At 43.4% G+C, this 19467-nt stretch overlaps 1 protein-coding gene across 2 annotated transcripts in view; it reads left to right on the forward strand.

Moving 5' to 3' along the window:
* Kiaa1549l (KIAA1549 like) overlaps positions 1-19467 on the forward strand; it is a 250946-nt gene that overhangs the window by 212678 nt on the left and 18801 nt on the right. For both annotated transcript variants that reach the window (XM_048361012.1, XM_048361013.1), the window contains exon 17: positions 13509-13859. In XM_048361012.1, the coding sequence (XP_048216969.1) occupies positions 13509-13859 (351 nt within the window). The remainder of the gene's footprint in view (positions 1-13508; positions 13860-19467) is intronic.

A 19467-nucleotide genomic window follows, 5' to 3' on the forward strand; every position in this document is an offset into this window, starting at 1 on the left:
CTGACCTTTTAGTTCTAGTAACCCCTGGCATCTTGCCCCATCAGAGCCCCAACACCTCAGTTGCTGCTTCTTATCTATATTATCTCCCTGCTCAACTTCTCAAGGGCAAAAATCATGTTTTATTCATCGCTGGAACCTAGCACTCAGAATAGAAACTGGTAAATAGATGTCCTGTCTTTATTTGCTTAGCAAATGAACAAATGTGTCAACCAAAAGAGGTGGCTCCTAGGCTCAGACCTGAAAACTGGGATACATTTATAGCTCTGAACCATATAAATGTTTGATTTGGCTGGGCACTCACTGGTGTTTCACACCTGTAATCCTAGTGACTCAGGAGGCTGAGATCAGAGGATCCGTGGTTGAAGCCAGCCCAGGCAGAAAAGTCTGTAAGACTCTTCCCTCTAATTAACCAGCAGCCAGAAGTAGAGCTGTGGTTCAAGTGACAGAGCACTAGCCTTAAATCAAGGCCCTGAGTTCAAGTCCCAGTATCAGTACACACACACACACACACACACACACACACACACACACACACACACACACACACACTTGATTTGACTGACCATCAGAGCTGTAAACAAATGTACAGGACTATTTGGAGTTAAGTCTAAATGATGGCTTTTAGTTAAGATGTACAGATAAAAAGAAACAGAAAACCCAACTCAATCCAAACTACCTTAGAACATCAAGGGAATGGAATGTGTGGTCACAGTAAATACAGGTAAGACTTGATGGAGGCTGTAGTTTACTCTGCATCACATAACCTTAGGCTCCTTATGCATGGGCTTCTTCCATGGGTTGGCACTCCATGGCTTCTTGGCCCCATGCACTTGGGCAAAGCATGATGGCAGGAGGAGCATGTGACAGAGGAGTTTCTTCATCTCACTGTGGACCAGAAGCAGAGCACAAGAGAGAAAGAAGGCAAGGACAAGATACCCCCAAGGATCATATCCCAATGATCTACTATCTCCAGCTAGGCCTCACCTCCCAAAGTTTCTAGAGTCTCCCCAAATAGCACCACCAACTGGGAGCCTAGTAATGTCTTTTTCTGTAACACAGAACAGGAGATCATCTTTATGTCTTCATATCCTTGAAGTACTTAAGCTTCATCCATTGAAAGATAGTCAAAAATGTTGAAATTTCCCTAGTATTTTTTAAATTTGTTATTTGGATGCCTTTGTAGAAGAGAAATAATCAAATAATCATTTTATACCCCCTGCCTGTACTGAGTAGGTGTCACCTGACTATTGGGAGAAAAGCCTTTGGCATGTAGCCTAAGTAGGAAGATGCTATAAAAATCTCTCTGCTACTGTTGCACGACCATCTTCTCCCCAAAAAGGTAAAAGGAGAACTTCCTGAAATTTGTTTTCCAGGAGCCACTTTCTCAATACATATGTGGCTCCTCAGTGGCAGGCAGCAGTGGCCTGTGACAGCCAGATCAGGCTTACCTGGAGAGAGGTGGCATTGTTTTGTGCAGCCCAAAAGAACCTGATCAGAGGAAGAGAAGTGGACACGGAGCCAGCTCCATTTCATGGAGGCCAGTGGCCTAGACATTTTTCTTTCTGGTAAATTACTTGTACCTGCTCCTTGGATCCTTGCCAGAAAGTCACAGGATTTGTTCAGAATTCCTACTTCTTGTAGGATGCAGCTTGGTTATCTTCAATGCTGAAAAATCAGGGCATTCGGGAAGATTCTAGAAAAGGCCTTCAGATTCTTGTACTTAGAAATGAGGTTCCAGAGGAAAGCCAAGTGATGTTTTGTGTCCTGGAAAAATGTGGCCTGGTAAGACAGCAATCTACTCTAGGGATCATGACTCAAGAAATCTTAGAAGGGCTGGGAATATGGCCTAGTGGCAAGAGTGCTTGCCTCCTACACATTAAGCTCTCGGTTCAATTCCCCAGCACCACATATATGGAAAACGGCCAGAAGGGACGCTGTGGCTCAGGTGGCAGAGTGCTAGCCTTGAGCAGGAAGAAGCCAGGAATGGTGCTCAGGCCCTGAGTCCAAGGCCCAGGACTGGCCAAAAAAAAAAAAAAGAAGAAGAAGAAATCTTAGAATACATGGCCATAGGAGCTGTTTCTTTCTCTTTTCAAGCTGCATTCTAGAAAGGACTAAGTCATTCTAGATACACAGAAATGTCATTTCTGTTGAAGACCTTGAAGCAGAAATACATTAAGCTCTTCGGACTAATTTCCACATATCCATTCTGAGTACGGTTGTCCTACTGTGTCTCTTTGGGATGCAGCAGGATGCAAAGCCTGAGGGAGATTGCACCACAGGATAATGACTTGAGGGCCTGCTCTCATAGATGAATAATAACTATGTGTCCAGAGAGGCAAGAGAGAACCACAGGGGGTCCTCCTAGCAGCCTGGCCATAGTAGGAGGTGGCTTCTGAGAGAGACCCAAAATGGTGGAGTCTAGCATGCCAGCCTCCCAAGAGAAGGAGAATTCTGGTAGAAAGAATCACAGGGAGAGGGATCTGAGGAAGATGCCTCCTTGGGGAGCTCAGAGACTGTCAAGGAGACCTGGGTAGCATGATTCCTCTCCTTAGAAAAGGTTCTCATCCTTGACCCCTTCCTTCCTTTCCTTCACCCCCATATCTAATCCATCAACAAGTCCTATCAGTTTTCTTCCAAAATATTTATATTAGGGCTTGGAATATAGCTCAGTGGTAAAGACCTTGCCTTACATGCCCAAGGCTTCAGATTCAATCCCTAGTATCACAAACAATAAAGCAAAACATGTCTTGAACTCAACCACCTCTTATTCATGACCACCTTAATCCAATCAATCCCTTGCTATCTCTTCTTGGCTAAGTTACTGCAAGAGTCTACTAAACAGCCTCCCATGCATTCTAGTCACGTTCCTCTCCAGCTTAAAATTCTCAAGTTGCTTTCTCTTGTCCTTTGAAAACTGTCCAGCTTTCTTCCTGTGGCCTCTGAGACCCTCTGTAATCAGTCCTGTCTCTGACAACTGGGGCTTTGGCCATAAGATCTCTGTCTTAATTTGCTGTGCCCAGAATAAATGACTTCACAGAAATGTATTTTCTCACACTGCCTGAGAGTACACAGCCTAGATAAGGGTGCAGGGGAGGCCTTGGTCCTCAAAAGAAGGATCTGTCTTTGGTTATAGGTAGCTGTTCGCCAAATCTCCACAGTATCCTCTCTCTCTACATGTTTATGACCGAATTTCCCCTTCATGGAAGTACACCTGTCACGTTGGCTTAGGGTCTATTCTTTAGTTCTCCAAAAATATCACATGCTCAGCTAAGACTTTTAAGGGAGGGTTAATATGGAATTTGAACTCATGCCTTGTGCTCTCTGTGGCCTAGTGCTCTACTACTGAGCCATAACACCGGCCCTTTTTGTGCTTGTTATATTTGAGATATGAGCTTGCTTCCTACCCACACTATATGTGGACTGTGATCCACCTGTTTTAGATTTCTGATAGCTGAGATGACAGGCACATACCACCATGCCCAGCTTCTTTCCATTGAGATGGAGTCTTAGAGAAGAGTTTGGCCATGTAATAACCACAGGGAAACTTAGGGGAAACGTCCATAGATAGGAAAGGCTTGTAACATTTGAGAGAGAGAGAGAGAGAACTTTTATTTTTTTTTTAAATTCAAATTTTTATTATCAAACTGATGTACAGAGAGGTTACAGTTTCATATGTTAGGCATTGGATACATTTCTTGTACTGTTTGTTACTTTGTCCCTCATACCCCCCTCCCTCCCCCCCTTTCCCTTCCCCCCCCAGGTGTTCAGTTCACTTACACCAAACAGTTTTGCAAGTATTGCTTTTGTAGTTGTTTCTCTTTTTTTACCCTGTGTCTCTCAAATTTGGTATTCCCTTTGAATTTCTTACTTCCAATACCAGTAAACACGCTTTCCAATATACTCAGATAAGATTACAGAGATAGTGTAGGTACAACCACAGGAAGGTGATACAAGAACATCATCAATAATAGAAGCTACAGATACACATAGGACGTTGAAAGTAGTTACAACTGTGATATAACAATTGTTTCCATAACATGGAGTTCATTTCACTTAGCATCATCTTATGTGTTCATAAGGGTATAGCTATTGGGCCTTGTGATGCTCTGCTAAGACTTGCCTAAACCTGTACTAATTATTCCCAATAAGGGAGGCCATACAGTCCATGTTTCTTTGGGTCTGGCTCACTTCACTTAGTATAACTTTTTCCAAGTCCTTCCATTTCCTTACAAATGGAACAATGTCATTCTTTCTGATAGAGGCATAAAATTCCATTGTGTATATGTACCGAGAGAGAACTTTTATAAAGTTAATTGTATCTCCTCCAAAAGTCTAATCCCCAGATGTCAGAATATGACTGTATTTGGAGACAGTCTTTTCAGAGATGGTTAGAGAGGGCCCCAAATCAGAAACTAATTTTTGTTCTTTCAACCACCTAGTCTTAGGCCCAGTTAGCTAAGACAGATCTCATGACTGAAGTCCCGGTGGTCAGAGGCAGGACTGACTGCACCATCTCAAAGGCCACAGTAAGAAAGATGGATGGTTTTCAAAGGACAGCAGGAAACAATTGGAGCTTTTTAAGCAGGAGAAAAATGAGTTCAGACCTTTCAGTGTACAATTTGATGAACTTTGACAGATATATGCCTTTTAACTATCCACCCAATCAAAGTTTAGAATGTTTTTTCTCACATCCAAAAGCTTACTTCACTCTTTTTAAGACTGTAGTCAGATTTACAAAATATGTTCACTCTTTTTTTAATTTATTTATTTTTATTTTTTTTTCAAATTTTTATTATCAAACTGATGTACAGAGAGGTTACAGTTTCATACATTAGGCATTGGATACATTTCTTGTACTGTTAATATGTTCACTCTTTTCACCTCCCATCAGGACTGTGATAGTTATCATTCTGTTCCTCAACCTCACCAAACATTTGCTATGATTTGTCTTCTTAATGTTACCCATTCCACCAAATGTAAAATTATATAGTTCTCCTAATGATATTGAGAACATATCCTTAAGTATTTTTTGTGTATACACGTGCATACATGTCAGTACCAGGGCTTGAATTTAAGGCCTGGACGCCATTCCTTAGCTTTTATTTTGCTCAAAGTTGGTGCTCTACTACTGGAGTTACAGCTCCACTTCCAGCTTTTTCTTTTTGGTGGTACACTGGGGATAAGATCTCCTAGAGTTCCCTGCCCTGGTTGAGGATCCTCATATCTCAGCTTTTTAAGTAGCTAGGATTGCAGGCATGAGCTACTAGCACTGCCTCAAGTATATTTTTAAGCCTTTGACCTCATATTTAAATTGAGTTGTCTTTTTGTTATTCATTCATAGAATTGTTTCTATTGTCCTATGTACAAAATCCTGTTTTGTTTTGGACCATAGCTTATCTTTTCATTAGTTGTCTGATTAAGCAAAGAAACTAATTTTTAATTTGGATGAGGTCTTAGAACTACCACATATGCCCTGGGACCAGGCAGTACTGAACTTAATTGGAATATTTTTCAGAAGACTATACCGTGTAGTTCCCACAGGGACATAATATTCTTCAAATGTGTCCAAGAGAGAAAGTGAAGTCACATGGCTACTTAGCCATGACAGGCCCTCTTGGATGTGTGAGACTGGCTTGCTCTTCTGAAAACATCATAGAAAGAATTATAGGTTCTCTCTGTCTAGTGAGCACAGCAGAGTGCAAAACCAGAGTCCACCTGGGTAGACAAGGGAAGATGTCAGTTCCACCTATTTCAGCCTTACTTCTGAGTTAATATGAGCTCTCAACCATGTCCATATCCTTTGTGCTGTAACTCTCCTAGAAAGTCACCCTAAAGAGAAATCCATGCTTATATGCAGATGTTGGGGTCAGCTGTACCTTTAGGGGCCACAGCTGATCTCGGCCTGTCCCTCCCCTTCCTGTCTTTAACAGGAAGAAAAGCCCCTGTTCCTGGGGCTAGCACATGTGCTATGGTGGAGGGGTACCCCAGGGGCCCATCCTTGGGGGGCTGGACCTCTGCCCACAAAGGAAGTCTCCTGACATCACTTGAGGGACAGCTCCTTGGGACCAATCAGGGGCCCCTCTCTTGTGCCCGCCTTTGGGGTATATCTGGGAGGCTCCTCATTTGAATAAACAGAAACCCTAGAGGTTTTCTCCAGGGGCCCACGCATCCGTGTCTTTCTTGGCGGTTTGGGGGCACCCTGCGACCACACGCCACCGAGGCTACCTGTGGCCATCGCTTCCAAGTGAGAGAGACAAAGGACCACCCAGGAAGGGGCAGACAAGCCCCTCCCCCCCAAGCGAGGGGAAGTAGAGAGAGCCCACATGCAGAGTTTTAATTTCAAGGATACCTTCTCTGTCTTTGTGTAATAGTAGGATTGTGAAAAACTACCAAAAGTAGGGAACTGCTTATTATTGTCTGAAAAATTCTATATATTAGGACAGAATCAAATTACTTAGTTATTTCCTATGAATGTATATATTGAGAGAACAATAGTTTATATTGTTAGATAAAAAAGGTTTCAAAATGTTATGTTTGCATACATACATATATTTTGTTTTTTAAAAATAAATTTACATATGCATGTCCTGCATACATACAAACACACACACATATGGGGGAGGTTCTGTTTATAAAATCATGACCCAGACAACTAATTCTATCTCAATATATCTAAATCAAAGAACAGTACTAACAAGAGTAATTTTTTTTTCTATATATGTGATGCTGAGGAATCGAACCCAGGGCTTCATGTATTCAAGAGGAGCACTTTACCACTAGGCCATATTCCCAGCCTAACAAGAGTAATTTTAAAAGGTTACTCATATTTTTCATATATGTAAAGGCATACATATCATACTCAGAAATTTTTTTAATTATCTTAATTTCTATCACATTTATATACCATAGCTACTTTTTTTTTTTTTTTTTTTTGGCCAGTCCTGGGCCTTGGACTCAGGGCCTGAGTACTGTCCCTGGCTTCCTTTTGCTCAAGGCTAGCACTCTGACACTTGAGCCACAGCGCCACTTCTGGCTGTTTTCTGTATATGTGGTGCTGGGGAATCGAACCCAGGGCCTCATGTATACGAGGCAAGCTCTCTTGCCACTAGGCCATATCCCCAGCCCCTACCATAGCTACTTCTGTAGCTCTCTGGAAAGTCCATTAAACTCTTATAACCCACATCCTTTCTGCCTCAAGTTTCCCATCCTCACTTCAGTTCCCTTCACAAAAATCAGAAAACTAAGTGTCAAGGGTAAAGAAGCTGACCTGGCCAAGTCATTGTTTTGTTACAGCATAGTGTAGGGAGTTGGTAAAAGGCTGGGGCCAATTCGTGAGGAAATGGGAAGACTTGGAAAAAAATCATACTAAGTGAAGTGAGCCAGACCCAAAGAAATATAAACTCTATGGTTTCACTCATTGGAAACAATTTAGTACTTGTCTATGGTAATCTTAGCAGAGGAGCACAATAGCTCAATAGCAATGTACATATGATCACATAAGATGATGCTAAGCGAAATTAACTACAAGATTTGGAAATAAGTGGTTTATCTTTGTTGCTGCTGTTTTCAACATAATATATGAAATTATGCCTTTTTTTGTCAGTTTTCCCCATGGTTTGGTATACTGGGTACTGCATGTATGTTCATCTGAACTAGGGAAGGAGAACACCAAAATGGAGAGACAAAGAGTAAAAGGTGAACCAATGTAACAGCAATACTTACAAAACAGTGTGCTGTACACCAACTGTACAACTCAGGGGAGGGGAGGGAGGGAACAAAGGAGGGGGAAGGTAGGAGAAAAATGAAGGAGGAAGTAACAAGTTTGATAAGAAATGTACTCACTGCCTAACATATGAAACTGTAACCCCTTTGTATATCACTTTGACAAGAAAGAAAGAAAGAAGGAAAGAAAGAAAGAAAGAAAGAAAGAAAGAAAGAAAGAAAGAAAGAAAGAAAGAAAGAAAGAAAGGAAGGAAGGAAGGAATTTTGAAAAGGCTGGGGCCAGGGTAGAATGCTGGCAGTGCTCTGGCACTGATACTAACCATCCTATTGGTGCTCTAGCACTTATACTATCCATTCTACTGTATATGCACAGAAAGCCTCTGAATGAAACACAATTTGGTAGTGCATATCTTTAATTCCAGCAACCAGGAGGCTGAGGCAGGATCAGGAATATGAAACCACTGAGGCCAGCTTGGGCTATATAGTAAGATCCTGTCTCAAAAAAACAATTTCCTCTCAGGACCCCTCCTGCCAAGATCTTTCCCTTTCTTCTTGCCTTGTAGTCATCATGGATTTCTTGAGACAAGGGCCAGAGGGGAAAGTGGTAGAGGCCAGAAGGCAGACATGGCCAACTGTGGGGCCAAAAGAGCTGTAATACTGCCAGGACCCTGCCAGCCATGATCATAGGAGAAATAAACACATAAAGAGTATCACATGGGTGTAAAGAAACATCCACTTAGCCTTTAGATCAGAGAAGAAATAAAATTGAAATGATGAATTGTCTACACGGTAATGAGAGAACATCTTATTTTAAGACCTTTGGGATACAGCTAAAGCTGTTCTCAGGGAAAATTTATTTTAAAAAAACCAAGAATACTTTGAGAATCCAGCTTTTTAAAGAAAGGAATAAAAAGAAACAAAGTAAGTTGAGTAGACGATTAAGATGAAACCAATATAAATTAAGAACAATGAATGGAAAAGGAAAAAGAAAAAAGAAACTAAAAAACAATTATAATCCTCTCAAAAAGAAAGCATCTAAAGGGCAACCACAGAGGTCACAGTATTTGCAGTCGTTATTTCTGACAGCTGGATCAGAGTATTTTTTATTCATTTTGTTTATCTCTGGATATCTTTTTACCTTGAACAGGCATTCCTTGACTTGTTTTTTAGACTTGTTATTGAATTATATCTTGATTAATTTATAAAAATAGTGTTAAAAATTAAGCCAGGTGCCAATGGCTCAAGCCTGTAATCCTAGCTACTCAGGAGGCTGTGACCTGGAGGATCAAGAGTTGAAGCCAGCCAAGACCGTAAAGTCTTCCAGATTCCATCTCCTATTAACCAGACAAGTGCTGGACTGCAAGTATGGTTCAAGTAATAGAGTGCCAAGCACACACACACACACACACACACACACACACACACACACTTACTCACTAGTTCCTTGGCACTTTTCAATTACCAAATATGGGTTCTTCCAAGTTAAAGAGATCCAAAAATATATTCTACTTTGCTGGGCACTGGTGGCTCATGCCCATAATCCTAGCTAAGCAGGAGGCTGAGATCTGAGGATTGAGAGTGAAAGCCAGCCTGTGAGACTAGTGCCTCCAATTAACCACAAAAAAACTGGAAGTGGAGCTGTGTCTCAAGTGGTAGAGCACTAGCCTCAAGCACAAAGCTTGGGGACAGCTCCCAAGTCCAGAGTTCATATCCCAGGACCAGCTATAGTTAGTTAGTTAGATAGATAGATAGATAGATAGATAGATAGATAGATATAGATATGTCTTTAAAATATTTATTATCTTTAAGTAGTTATCTTTAAGGAATATCCACTGAACACTGGGTCATGGTCTTGTTGATTGTTCTATTCATTATCCCAAACAAGAGCCTAACTCAGGATTGAAACAAGATATTGAGGAACAAACTTATGATTGATTCATAGGTATAGTTGGGGAGTGTTTACCTTCATGAATCGACATCAGATTACTCCAAGGACTGTGATGATAGGAGAAAAATGGCACCTCCTAGAGCAAATAGAGTTAAAAAAAAATAGTAACCCAGGGCATGGTTCAACTTTTCCTTTGTACAGATGAAGAACCTGATGCTTATGTAGCTTGTGTATGTATTGTGCCACTTATTAGCACTGGAGGAAATGTGTTAGGGAATGTAGCCATTTCCCTAACTAAAACACCCTCCTTGAGGAATTGGACTGAATTTTTAAATTCAGGTCAAGTTCATAAAGTATATTGAACATCAAATATCTTAAGCTAGGCTCGTGACAAACAGAGGTGCAATGAGCTCAGGGAGTGTCTGATTTTGTTACCACAATTTTAGGACAAAAGCCCCCACTCTGGGAGTCCTAACAGATTGCACCTGGTCACTCACCTGATTCTACCAGTTAAAGAGACAATAGAGGCAAAGGTCAGGGAAAGAAACTGAAATCTGAGTGACCATTGGGAAGAACAGGTAAAGGGGTTCAGTGCCTGCAAATCCATCTTCAGGGGACGTCAGGATCTTTGGGATTTTATAGAAAGGAAAGCAAGGAGGGCAGTGGGGTGTACATAGCTGACAGGTCATCATCTCAGTTCTGGTTCTGAGGAAGTCTAGAGAATTGTTATCAATGACATCACTTGAGGGAAGCCATGGTGTTCCCATGATTACTCTGCTACTACTGCTCTGGGTTCCGCCTCACCATCAGGGGTATTTGTCCTAATCTGGGAGGTGATTTGTCCATTTGGACTCACTGTGGCTTGAGGGAAGTGTGTTATCAATCACCTCTGTTGTTCTTGGCATCCATGGTGAGCACAGGAGAGCAGCACAGGAGGAAATGTTAAAGAGAGAGAGAGAAAGACAGACACAGACAGACAGACACAGACAAAGACAAGAATGGAATCTGTTAAGCCTATGACAAGGGCCTTCCTTCAGATTAGGGCAAAATAGACATTAAAGAGCCCAGATTACATTGAGAGCTAGTCCTGTTTCCTCATGTAAATATGAGATGGTGGGACATCACTTAAGCGATTGTGTCGAGGCCATGCTTGAACCTCATGCTTCTGGACCCTGTTATTAAGGAGAGTCCCCCGTTTCAAATGGAAATCCTGTGGGAAAAGCAGGGGTTAACTTCTGCTGGAGTATCATGGGGTTGATGGCAGTGGAAATCTGGAGAAAACGTCTCCATTTCCCCACCAACTAAACCCATAAAATCTCTCCCTCTGCTTACTACGTAGCCCCAGCCAGGGATGGGGCTGAGAAAATCGGGAACTGTCTTGAAAAACAGCTCTGCCTGAGGCACAACTATAAATTACGGGCTAATAGGTGAATCAGTATTACTGGAAATGCACTAGACAGTTTAAGGGTGGGAGAATGAGGGCTTAGCCCTCCCCTTCTCATCTCCCCCCTGGGAGTAGTTTAGCATTAAGCATTCTTTATGTACAAGGAGTCTGGGATACAGGAGAAAGGGCAATGTATGGGTAACAGCCAGCATTCAGCAGAATCAGGAGCTAGAGGATCCAGGCTCTATCACGACCTGACTCTAGGAGACTTTGCCCAAGTCACTTAACTGCTCTGGCCTCAACTTCCTCACCTGTAACAAGGGGCTTGAATTAAAGTCCTCCCCCACACCCAGACTCTGGCATTCTTTTTTGCCAGTCCTGGGGCTTGAACTTAGGGCCTGAGCACTGTCCCTGGCTTCTTTTGCTCAAGGCTAGCACTCTACCACTTGAGCCACAGCACCACTTCCATCTTTTTCTGTTTTTTTGTTTTGTTTTGTTTTTGTTGCCAGTCCTGGGCTTGAACTCAGGGCTTGAGCACTGTCCCTGGCTTCTTTTTGCTCAAAGCTAGCACTCTGCCACTTGAGTCACAGCACCACTTCTGGCCATTTTCTATATATGTGGTACTGAGGAATCGAACCCAGGGCTTCCTGTATATAAGGCAAGCACTCTTGCCACTAGGCCATATTCCCAGCCCCTTCCATCTTTTTCTGTTTACGTGGTGCTGAGGAATTGAACCCAGGGCTTCATACATGCAAGGCAAGCATTCTACCATTAAGCCATATTCCCAGCCCATCTCTGGCATTCTGTTTAGAGTATTTTCTGCATTAAGAAGAAACTTGACTTCAGAGATTGTATTCATTCACTGACTGGATATTCCCAGGCAAAAATCTTACCAGGCCAATATGCTGGCCTTCAGAGCACACTTTTCCATGAGAGTGATCACAAGCTTTTCCCTAAAGAGCCCTTAACAGCAGAAGAGCCCAATGTCTCACACACACACACACACACACACACACACACACACACACACACACACACTATCCCTGCAGGACTTGGGAACACGCACCCAGGCATGACGTTGGCTTCAGTTCTTGCTCATTATCCCAAGAGTCATTTTATGTTCTGTTGCATGATCTATTCTTGCTTGGGTTAATATAAAAGTAATTCTTAAATTGCTTACTGTAGATCTAGACTTGAAGATAGGTAGAGAACCTTACTTTTGATCTTGAACGATATAAGCCAAGTCTTAGACTGAAATTACAGGGAATGTCTAATTTCCTTTTCCTGCTTGCAGTATTTTGCAGTTCTTTCTTAATAAGCATGTGTTAATATTAAAGAAAATTAAATACCTTATAAGAGTATAAATGATATCACAGTTCTGACCTTTGTGGATAATATTTAGCGATGAGGGAACTTTTCTGTATGAATGAGTTCCCTAATGACATTTTCTTGCTGTGCTGTTATACATATAAGTGCTTTATATATAGTAATTACAGGAGAATATGTACATTTAAATAGGAAAACACAATCCTAATGATTATGATGACAGTAACTGCTGTTGTTGTGTTTTTTATTCCCTGTGCCACTGCTCTAAATCTTTGTATGTACACTTACTTAATCCTTATAAAACCCTTTGAGGCAGTATTAATCTTTGCTTTACTGATGAAGAAATTGAAATACCATAAGTTTAAACAACTTTCATAGTTGAAATGTCTTTTGTTTGTTTGTTGTTGTTTTGCTGATCCTAAGGCTTGCACTTGGGTGTTTTTCCTGAGCTTCTTTTGCTCAAGGCTAGTTCTCTCTTATTTGCGCCACAGCTGAGTCTCATGTACATCCCTGCCTGGGCTGGCTTTGAATCAAGATCCTCAGATCTCAGCCTCCCGAGTAGCTAGGATTACAGGTGTGAGCCACAGGTGCCTGGCTGGAATGTCTTTTTAACACCTGTCTTTTAGTTCCTTGGCTTACCTTTTAGACCTGGCTCTTGCTGTAGCACCTTCTAGGGGGCAGCCAGAGACATCACCTGGACAGCTCCTTGTCTCCTGCTTCTCACATTCTCTGTACATGGCCATTGTGGCAGAATGATGCCCACAGGCAGGCACTGCACACAGCAGAGGCAAAGAAACCTCAGGACACACAGCACACACTTCCTAGGCAAGCATTTGCCAGTGGGCAAGCATATAGGTTAGCAGTCCAAGCAGCCTGCGTGGCCCAGCTCTTTACCCACTTAGGGACTACAGTTGCTCCCTGAATGAAAGGGTCTGCAGGGAGAGGTAGGAGAATGTTCTAGAACTGTGGATCTCAACCTTGAGCAGGTATCAGAATCTCCTGGAATGCTTATTCAAGCACAGGTTGCTGGAGCCTGAAAGCAGAGCTTCTGGTTTATTCTGACTTCTCTTGTATGTGGATTCCTGGATAGGACGCAGACCTATGCTATCAGTAATTCCCGTGAATAATTTGGAACCCCATGGGAAGGAATTTCATTAACAGATCACTGCACTTTGTTTGGTCCCACAGACAGAGCCGGAAATCATAGAAGAAACCAACGTGGACAGAGTTCACGAGCCCCGGGGATACGGGCGCTCGCGGCAGGCGAAGGGCCACTCGGAGACCTCCACGCTGAGTTCGCAGCCCTCCATCGACGAGGTGCGGCAGCAGATGCACATGCTGCTGGAGGAGGCCTTCAGCCTGGCCTCCGCCGGCCATGCCGGCCAGGCCCGTCACCAGGAAGCCTACGGCTCCGCCCAGCACCTGCCCTACTCCGAGGTGGTGACCAGCGCCCCAGGGACCATGACGCGGCCCAGGGCTGGGGTGCAGTGGGTGCCCACCTACCGGCCAGAGATGTACCAGTATAGTCTACCCCGGCCGGTAAGTCGCAGGTCCTGCCTGCCTGCTGCCGTCCACTGAGCCCTGCGTTGTGGGTTCCAACATGGGACTTAAAAGCAGAGACTTCTAGCCAGGTGCTGATGCCTCATACCTGTAATCAAGCCTAGCTACTGGGAGGGCTGACAGGTGAGGAACACAGTTCAAAGCCAGCCTGTGTAGGAAAATCCATAAGACTCTTATCTCCAGTGAACCACCAAAAAGCCAAAAGTGGAGCTATGGCTCAAGTGGGAAAGCACCAGCCTTGAGTGAAAAAGTTAAGCAGAAGTGTGAGACCCAGCCGGGCACTGGTGGCTCATACCTGTAATCCTCGCCACTCAGGATGCTGAGATCCAAGGATTTCAGTTCAAATCCAGCCCAGCCAGAAAAGTCTATGAGATTCTTACCTCCACTAAAGTTACCAAAAAAATCCCGAAGTGGAGCTGTGGCTCAAAGTAGTAGAGCACTAGCCTTGAACAAAAAAGCTCAGGGACCCCACCCCCAGTGCTGGGGCTTGGACTCGGGGCCTGGGCACTGTCCCTGAGCTTCTTTTTGCTCAAGGCTAGCACCTCTACCTCTTGGGCCACAGCACCACTTCTGGCTTTTTCTATGTATGTGGTGCTGAGGAGTCGAACCCAGGGCTTCATGCATGCTAAGCAAGCATTCTACCACTAAGCCACATTCCCAGCCCTTCACTTAATCATGAGAAGCACTCACTTCAATGCAGTTGGCAGTGAGGGATGATGGTGGAAGAAGTATACACTCAGTCCTCAGAAGAATTCAGTTGGAGGAAACAGCCATATTTGGGAACCAGGATGGAAAGCTAGAGGGAAAGTATGGTTTAAGATGAAGACTATGCCCTTCTGGGAATATCAAAATCGAGAGACAAAGGATAAAAAGACAAATGACTCCAAAAGCAATACTTACAAAACCGTTTGGTATAAACCAACTAAACAACTCATGGGGGGAGAGGGGGAGGAGTAAGGGGAGGGGGGAAATGAGGAAGGAGGTAACAAATTGTACAAGAAATGTACCCATGTCCTTACAGATGAAACTGTAACCCCTCTGTACATCACTTTGACAATAAATAAGTAATTATTCAGGGAAAAAAAAAAGCTCAGGGACAATGCCCAGGCCCTGAGTTCAAGCCCCATGACCAACAACAACAAAAGAATGTGAGGTTTAGAGGTCAAGCTTCACTACCAGCACATATGTACACACACACACACACACACACACACACACACACACACACACACACACAGCAGAGACTTCTAGTGATAGCCCTCTTGGGATGGTGACATACTTTATACTGTGTTGTCATTGCATCTTTTCCCATGATCCAAGGCCCAAACTTTTATTCAAGCTCATGGTGTTCCTATGTGTAACCATAAAGCATATCTGAGTGGATTTTCCTTGTGCTATTTCCCTTTGTAAAGGGCTGGCCACTGGCCTCATTCCTCATTCACTGGCGTGTTCCTACACTTTCAGATGTGAGGCCCTGTTGAAGTGTCAAAGAGACTATGACTATGTGTGAATGAGTCTGTGTACCTTGGCTGATGTCTAAGCAAATCTGCTTTGAGCCTGGAAACCCTGCTCTACCACTTACTAGCTTTGGAACTTGGGAGTATTACTTACTCTACTGGTAAAGACACATAAGAAAATACTGGCTTGGTAGTTAGTAGGATCATTCATAGCAAGCAGTACTGTTGAGTGTGTACTGGCCAGGTAACAGAAATTGTGCCCCCCCCCAAACCTGTTCAAGGCACACAGCCCGGAAGCTTTAGAGTTGGAACCTAACACCTGGCAGTCTCGCTTCACAGCCTGTGTGCTTTAACAGTGTGGTTCATTGCCTTTCCTGCCATATGAGTTATTTTGTTTTCAGTAAGATTGTTCAGGGGCACCTGCAGGCTAGTGCCCCACCACTAAAGCCCATACTGCATTGGTGCTTAGTGCTAAGTTGTGATCACCCTGTAGAAGCAGCTATCCACCCTGAGGGTGGGGGTGGGAATGGGAGAGTCTCCTTTCTACCTCTCCCCCTCCCACAGCCTCTCCTTCAGTTATTCCTGCTCTTCTCTGTCCTCCTGTCTCTGTTGGAAGCCCACCTTAGTATTTTGAGTTATGCTTTCAGCTTGGCTGCCTCTTTGTGAATTTCTCTTTCTCTCCCTCCTTTCCCTCCCTATATGACTCCTTGGTGAGTAAACTTATTTCAAACTGGACCCTGGGGCAGGGAGGGTCCATAAGGGTTTAGAATTTCTAGTGTGTCTTTCTGCTGGGGAAGAGGGGGCATTGGTCAGATCCTAGGAACTTGACTTAATCAGACTAAACTCTCAACTGACTTACTATTACACGGACTAACTTAGCCACCTGTAGCAGGCTTGGTGACCGGTGGCTGGAACACCTGCTGACTAGGCAACATGCTCTTACTCTCAGTAACTGGGGGAAGGAGAGCTCCATGGGGGAGACCTAGCTGCCCAAAATTCACCTTGCCAGTCTGATCTGCAGACTTGTAGGGCAGATAATAAAGGAAATGGGGACAATACAAGACATACTTTTTTGACTCCCATTTTCTGAGATGTGAGTAGAATCTTTTTTAAAAAATACTTTATAATATTTTTACTTTGATTATGGTAAAGTATGCACCACATAAAATGTACCATTTGTTTTCACTCAAGGCTGGCATTCTTCTACTCAAGCCACACCTCAACTTCTCCATTTTAGCCATTTAAAATGCCTTAATGTGTTAGGCATATTAAATACACTCATCCTCTTATGCAGATATCTCCAGAACTCTTTATCTTGCAAATTGGTACTCTTGTATCATTAAAAGACAAGTCTTGGGGCTGGGAATATGGCCTAGTGGCAAGAGTGCTTGCCTCATATACATGAAACCCTGGGTTCGATTCCCCAGCACCACATATATAGAAAATGGCCAGAAGTGGCACTATGGCTCAAGTGACAGAGTGCTAGCCTTGAGCAAAAAGAAGCCAGGGACAGTGCTCAGGTCCTGAGTCAAGCTCCAGGACTGGCCAAAAAACAAAACAAAATCAAGTCTTTCTCTATAGCCTTGACAATCACATTCTATGTATCATAGAATATTTGTCTTTCATTACTGCTCTACTGTACTTAGCATGATGTCCTCAAGTTTCATCCATGTGGCATGTATCACAATTTCCTTCATTTTTAAGGATAAGTACTATTCCCATCATTTTGTTGTTGTTGTTGTTATTTTTGTCAGTTGTGGGGCTTGAACTCAGGTCCTGGGCATTGTCCCTGAGCTTTTGTGCTCGAGGCTAGCACTCTACTACTTTGATCCACTGCAACACTTCCGGTTTTCTGGTGGTTAATTGGAGATAAGAGTCTCACAGACTTGCCTACACAGTCTGGCATCAAATTATGATCCTCACATCTCAGCCTCCTGAATAGCTAAGATTACAGGAGTGAACCATCATCAGCACTGGGTTCCCATGGTATTTTTATTCATTTATTTGTTCCTGGCCACTTGAGTTGCCCCCTTTGTGAATAGTGATGCTATAAACAAAAGACAGATATCTCTGATTTCCATTCTTGGCCGGGGGTGGGGAGCGGGGGAGTAGCCAGAAGTAGAATTACTAAATCATATGGAATTTTATTTTGAATCTTGAATTCTATTTTGAAATTCTTGGGGCTGAGAATATGGCCTAGTGGTAGAGTGCTTACCTCACATACATGAAGCCCTGGGTTTGATTCCTCAGCACCACATATATAGAAAAAGCTGGAAGTGGTGCTGTGGCTTATGTGGTAGAGTGCTAGCCTTGAGCAAAAAGCAGCCAGAGACAGTGCTCAGGCCCTGAGGTCAAGCCCCAGGACTGGCAACAAAAGAAAAAGAAGGAAGGAAGGAAAGGAAGGGAGGGAGGGAGGGAGGGAGGGAGGGAGGGAGGGAGGGAGGGAGGGAGGAAGGAAGGAAGGAAGGAAGGAAGGAAGGAAGGAAGGAAGGAAGGAAGGAAGGAAAAAAGGAAAGAAATTCTTACTCACTCTTACCAATTTGTCATCTTCAAATACTTTCTTGTGACAGTCACATTAAAGTTTTCAAGATTATAGTGTTTTATGAAATTGGTACCTGCGTCTTTGAGAGGAGAGGGAATTTCCTCTCTGAGATTTAGGAAACACCCTCATTTTACCAAGTTTATAAGCACCTCTTAGGGAGCTCTCCTGGGACCAAAGTTTCCAATCCTCATTCTGTGTTTACCAACCACAGCTTCAACCTCATTGGTCCACCCTCTGACTACTGTGTCTCTAAGCTCAGTATCCCCTAACCCACAGTGGGGTGCTTCCCAGCTGAATGGTCTTAGCAGCTGCCACGTGAGGCCCACACTCCTCTACCATACAGTCCCAAGGAGGAGAGGGCTGGGATGAGGATGAAATGCTAACTCCTATAAAATGGTTAGCCAGTCCTGGCACCCATTGGGCACCCAGTGCTAGTGAACTGACATTCATTGCAGGGCTGGTATCATGTTCAGCATGTCAAGTTACTTGACAAATGCTAGTCATTAGAGCAAACCGTCCTTTTATATAGCTACATCCATTACTACCTCCATCTCCCCCAGGACAGATATCTACTCCCATTCCATTACCCTTTAACATCGCCTACTCAATGCCTTAATTCTGAGTCCAGAGAAACACAGCTTCTATATGAAGACAATTCTCAAGAATACCTGGGATCCTTTGATTAAGGCAGACTCTGGGAATCTATGGGAGATCTGAATCTCAAACAAAAGTTTAGATGAGCAAGTCTTCTAAGTAGTGACAGGCACAAAGATGCCATAGCCCATAGCAATTACACCTCGATTCAGCAAAACTGTCTGAATTTATCATGAGACATGTGAAGACTTAAGGTGGCTCTGTTCATTATCATTAGGGTTTGGCAGTTGTGCAAAGAAGGGCAAAAACATGAATTTTATACATTTTTAAACAAGGCCACCACAAGCCACTCACCTGTGGCTCACACCTAGCTACTGAGGAAGTGAAAATCAGTATAATCCTAGTTCAAAGCCAGCCTAGGCAAAGCAAGTTTGCAAGACTGAGATCTCAACAGAAAAATATTGGGTGTGAGGGCTGGGAATGTGGCTTAGAGGTTGGGTGCTTATCTAGCATGTATGAAGCCCTGGGTTTGATTCCTATGCACCACATAAACAGAAAAGGCCTGAAGTGGTTCTGTGGCTCAAGAGGTAGAGTGCTAGCCTTGAGCAAAAAGAAGCCAAGGACAGTGCTCAGCCCCTGAGTTCAAGCCCCAGGACTGGCAAAAAAAAAGGGGGGACAGGGCGGTGTGATGATGTATGCTTGTTATTCTCACATACAGTGAGCGGAAGAAATAGGAGGATCAAGGTCCCAAATCAGCAAGTCCTTATCTCACAAATAACCACAGCAAAAAGACTGGATGTGTGGCTCAATGGTAAAGTGCATTAGTCGCAAGTGTAGAGCCTTGAGTTCAAATCTCCTAGTACTGCATATATACCTGAAGCCACTGCATACATGAAAGGGCTAAGACAGAGAGAACTATCAAACCAGAACAACACTAACAACAATTCTGTCATGATTAAGGTTTTCCTGCTCCACTGACAATACACAAGGTCCC

The sequence above is a fragment of the Perognathus longimembris genome, chromosome 13, assembly GCF_023159225.1.
Source record: "Perognathus longimembris pacificus isolate PPM17 chromosome 13, ASM2315922v1, whole genome shotgun sequence".
NCBI lineage: Eukaryota > Metazoa > Chordata > Mammalia > Rodentia > Heteromyidae > Perognathus > Perognathus longimembris.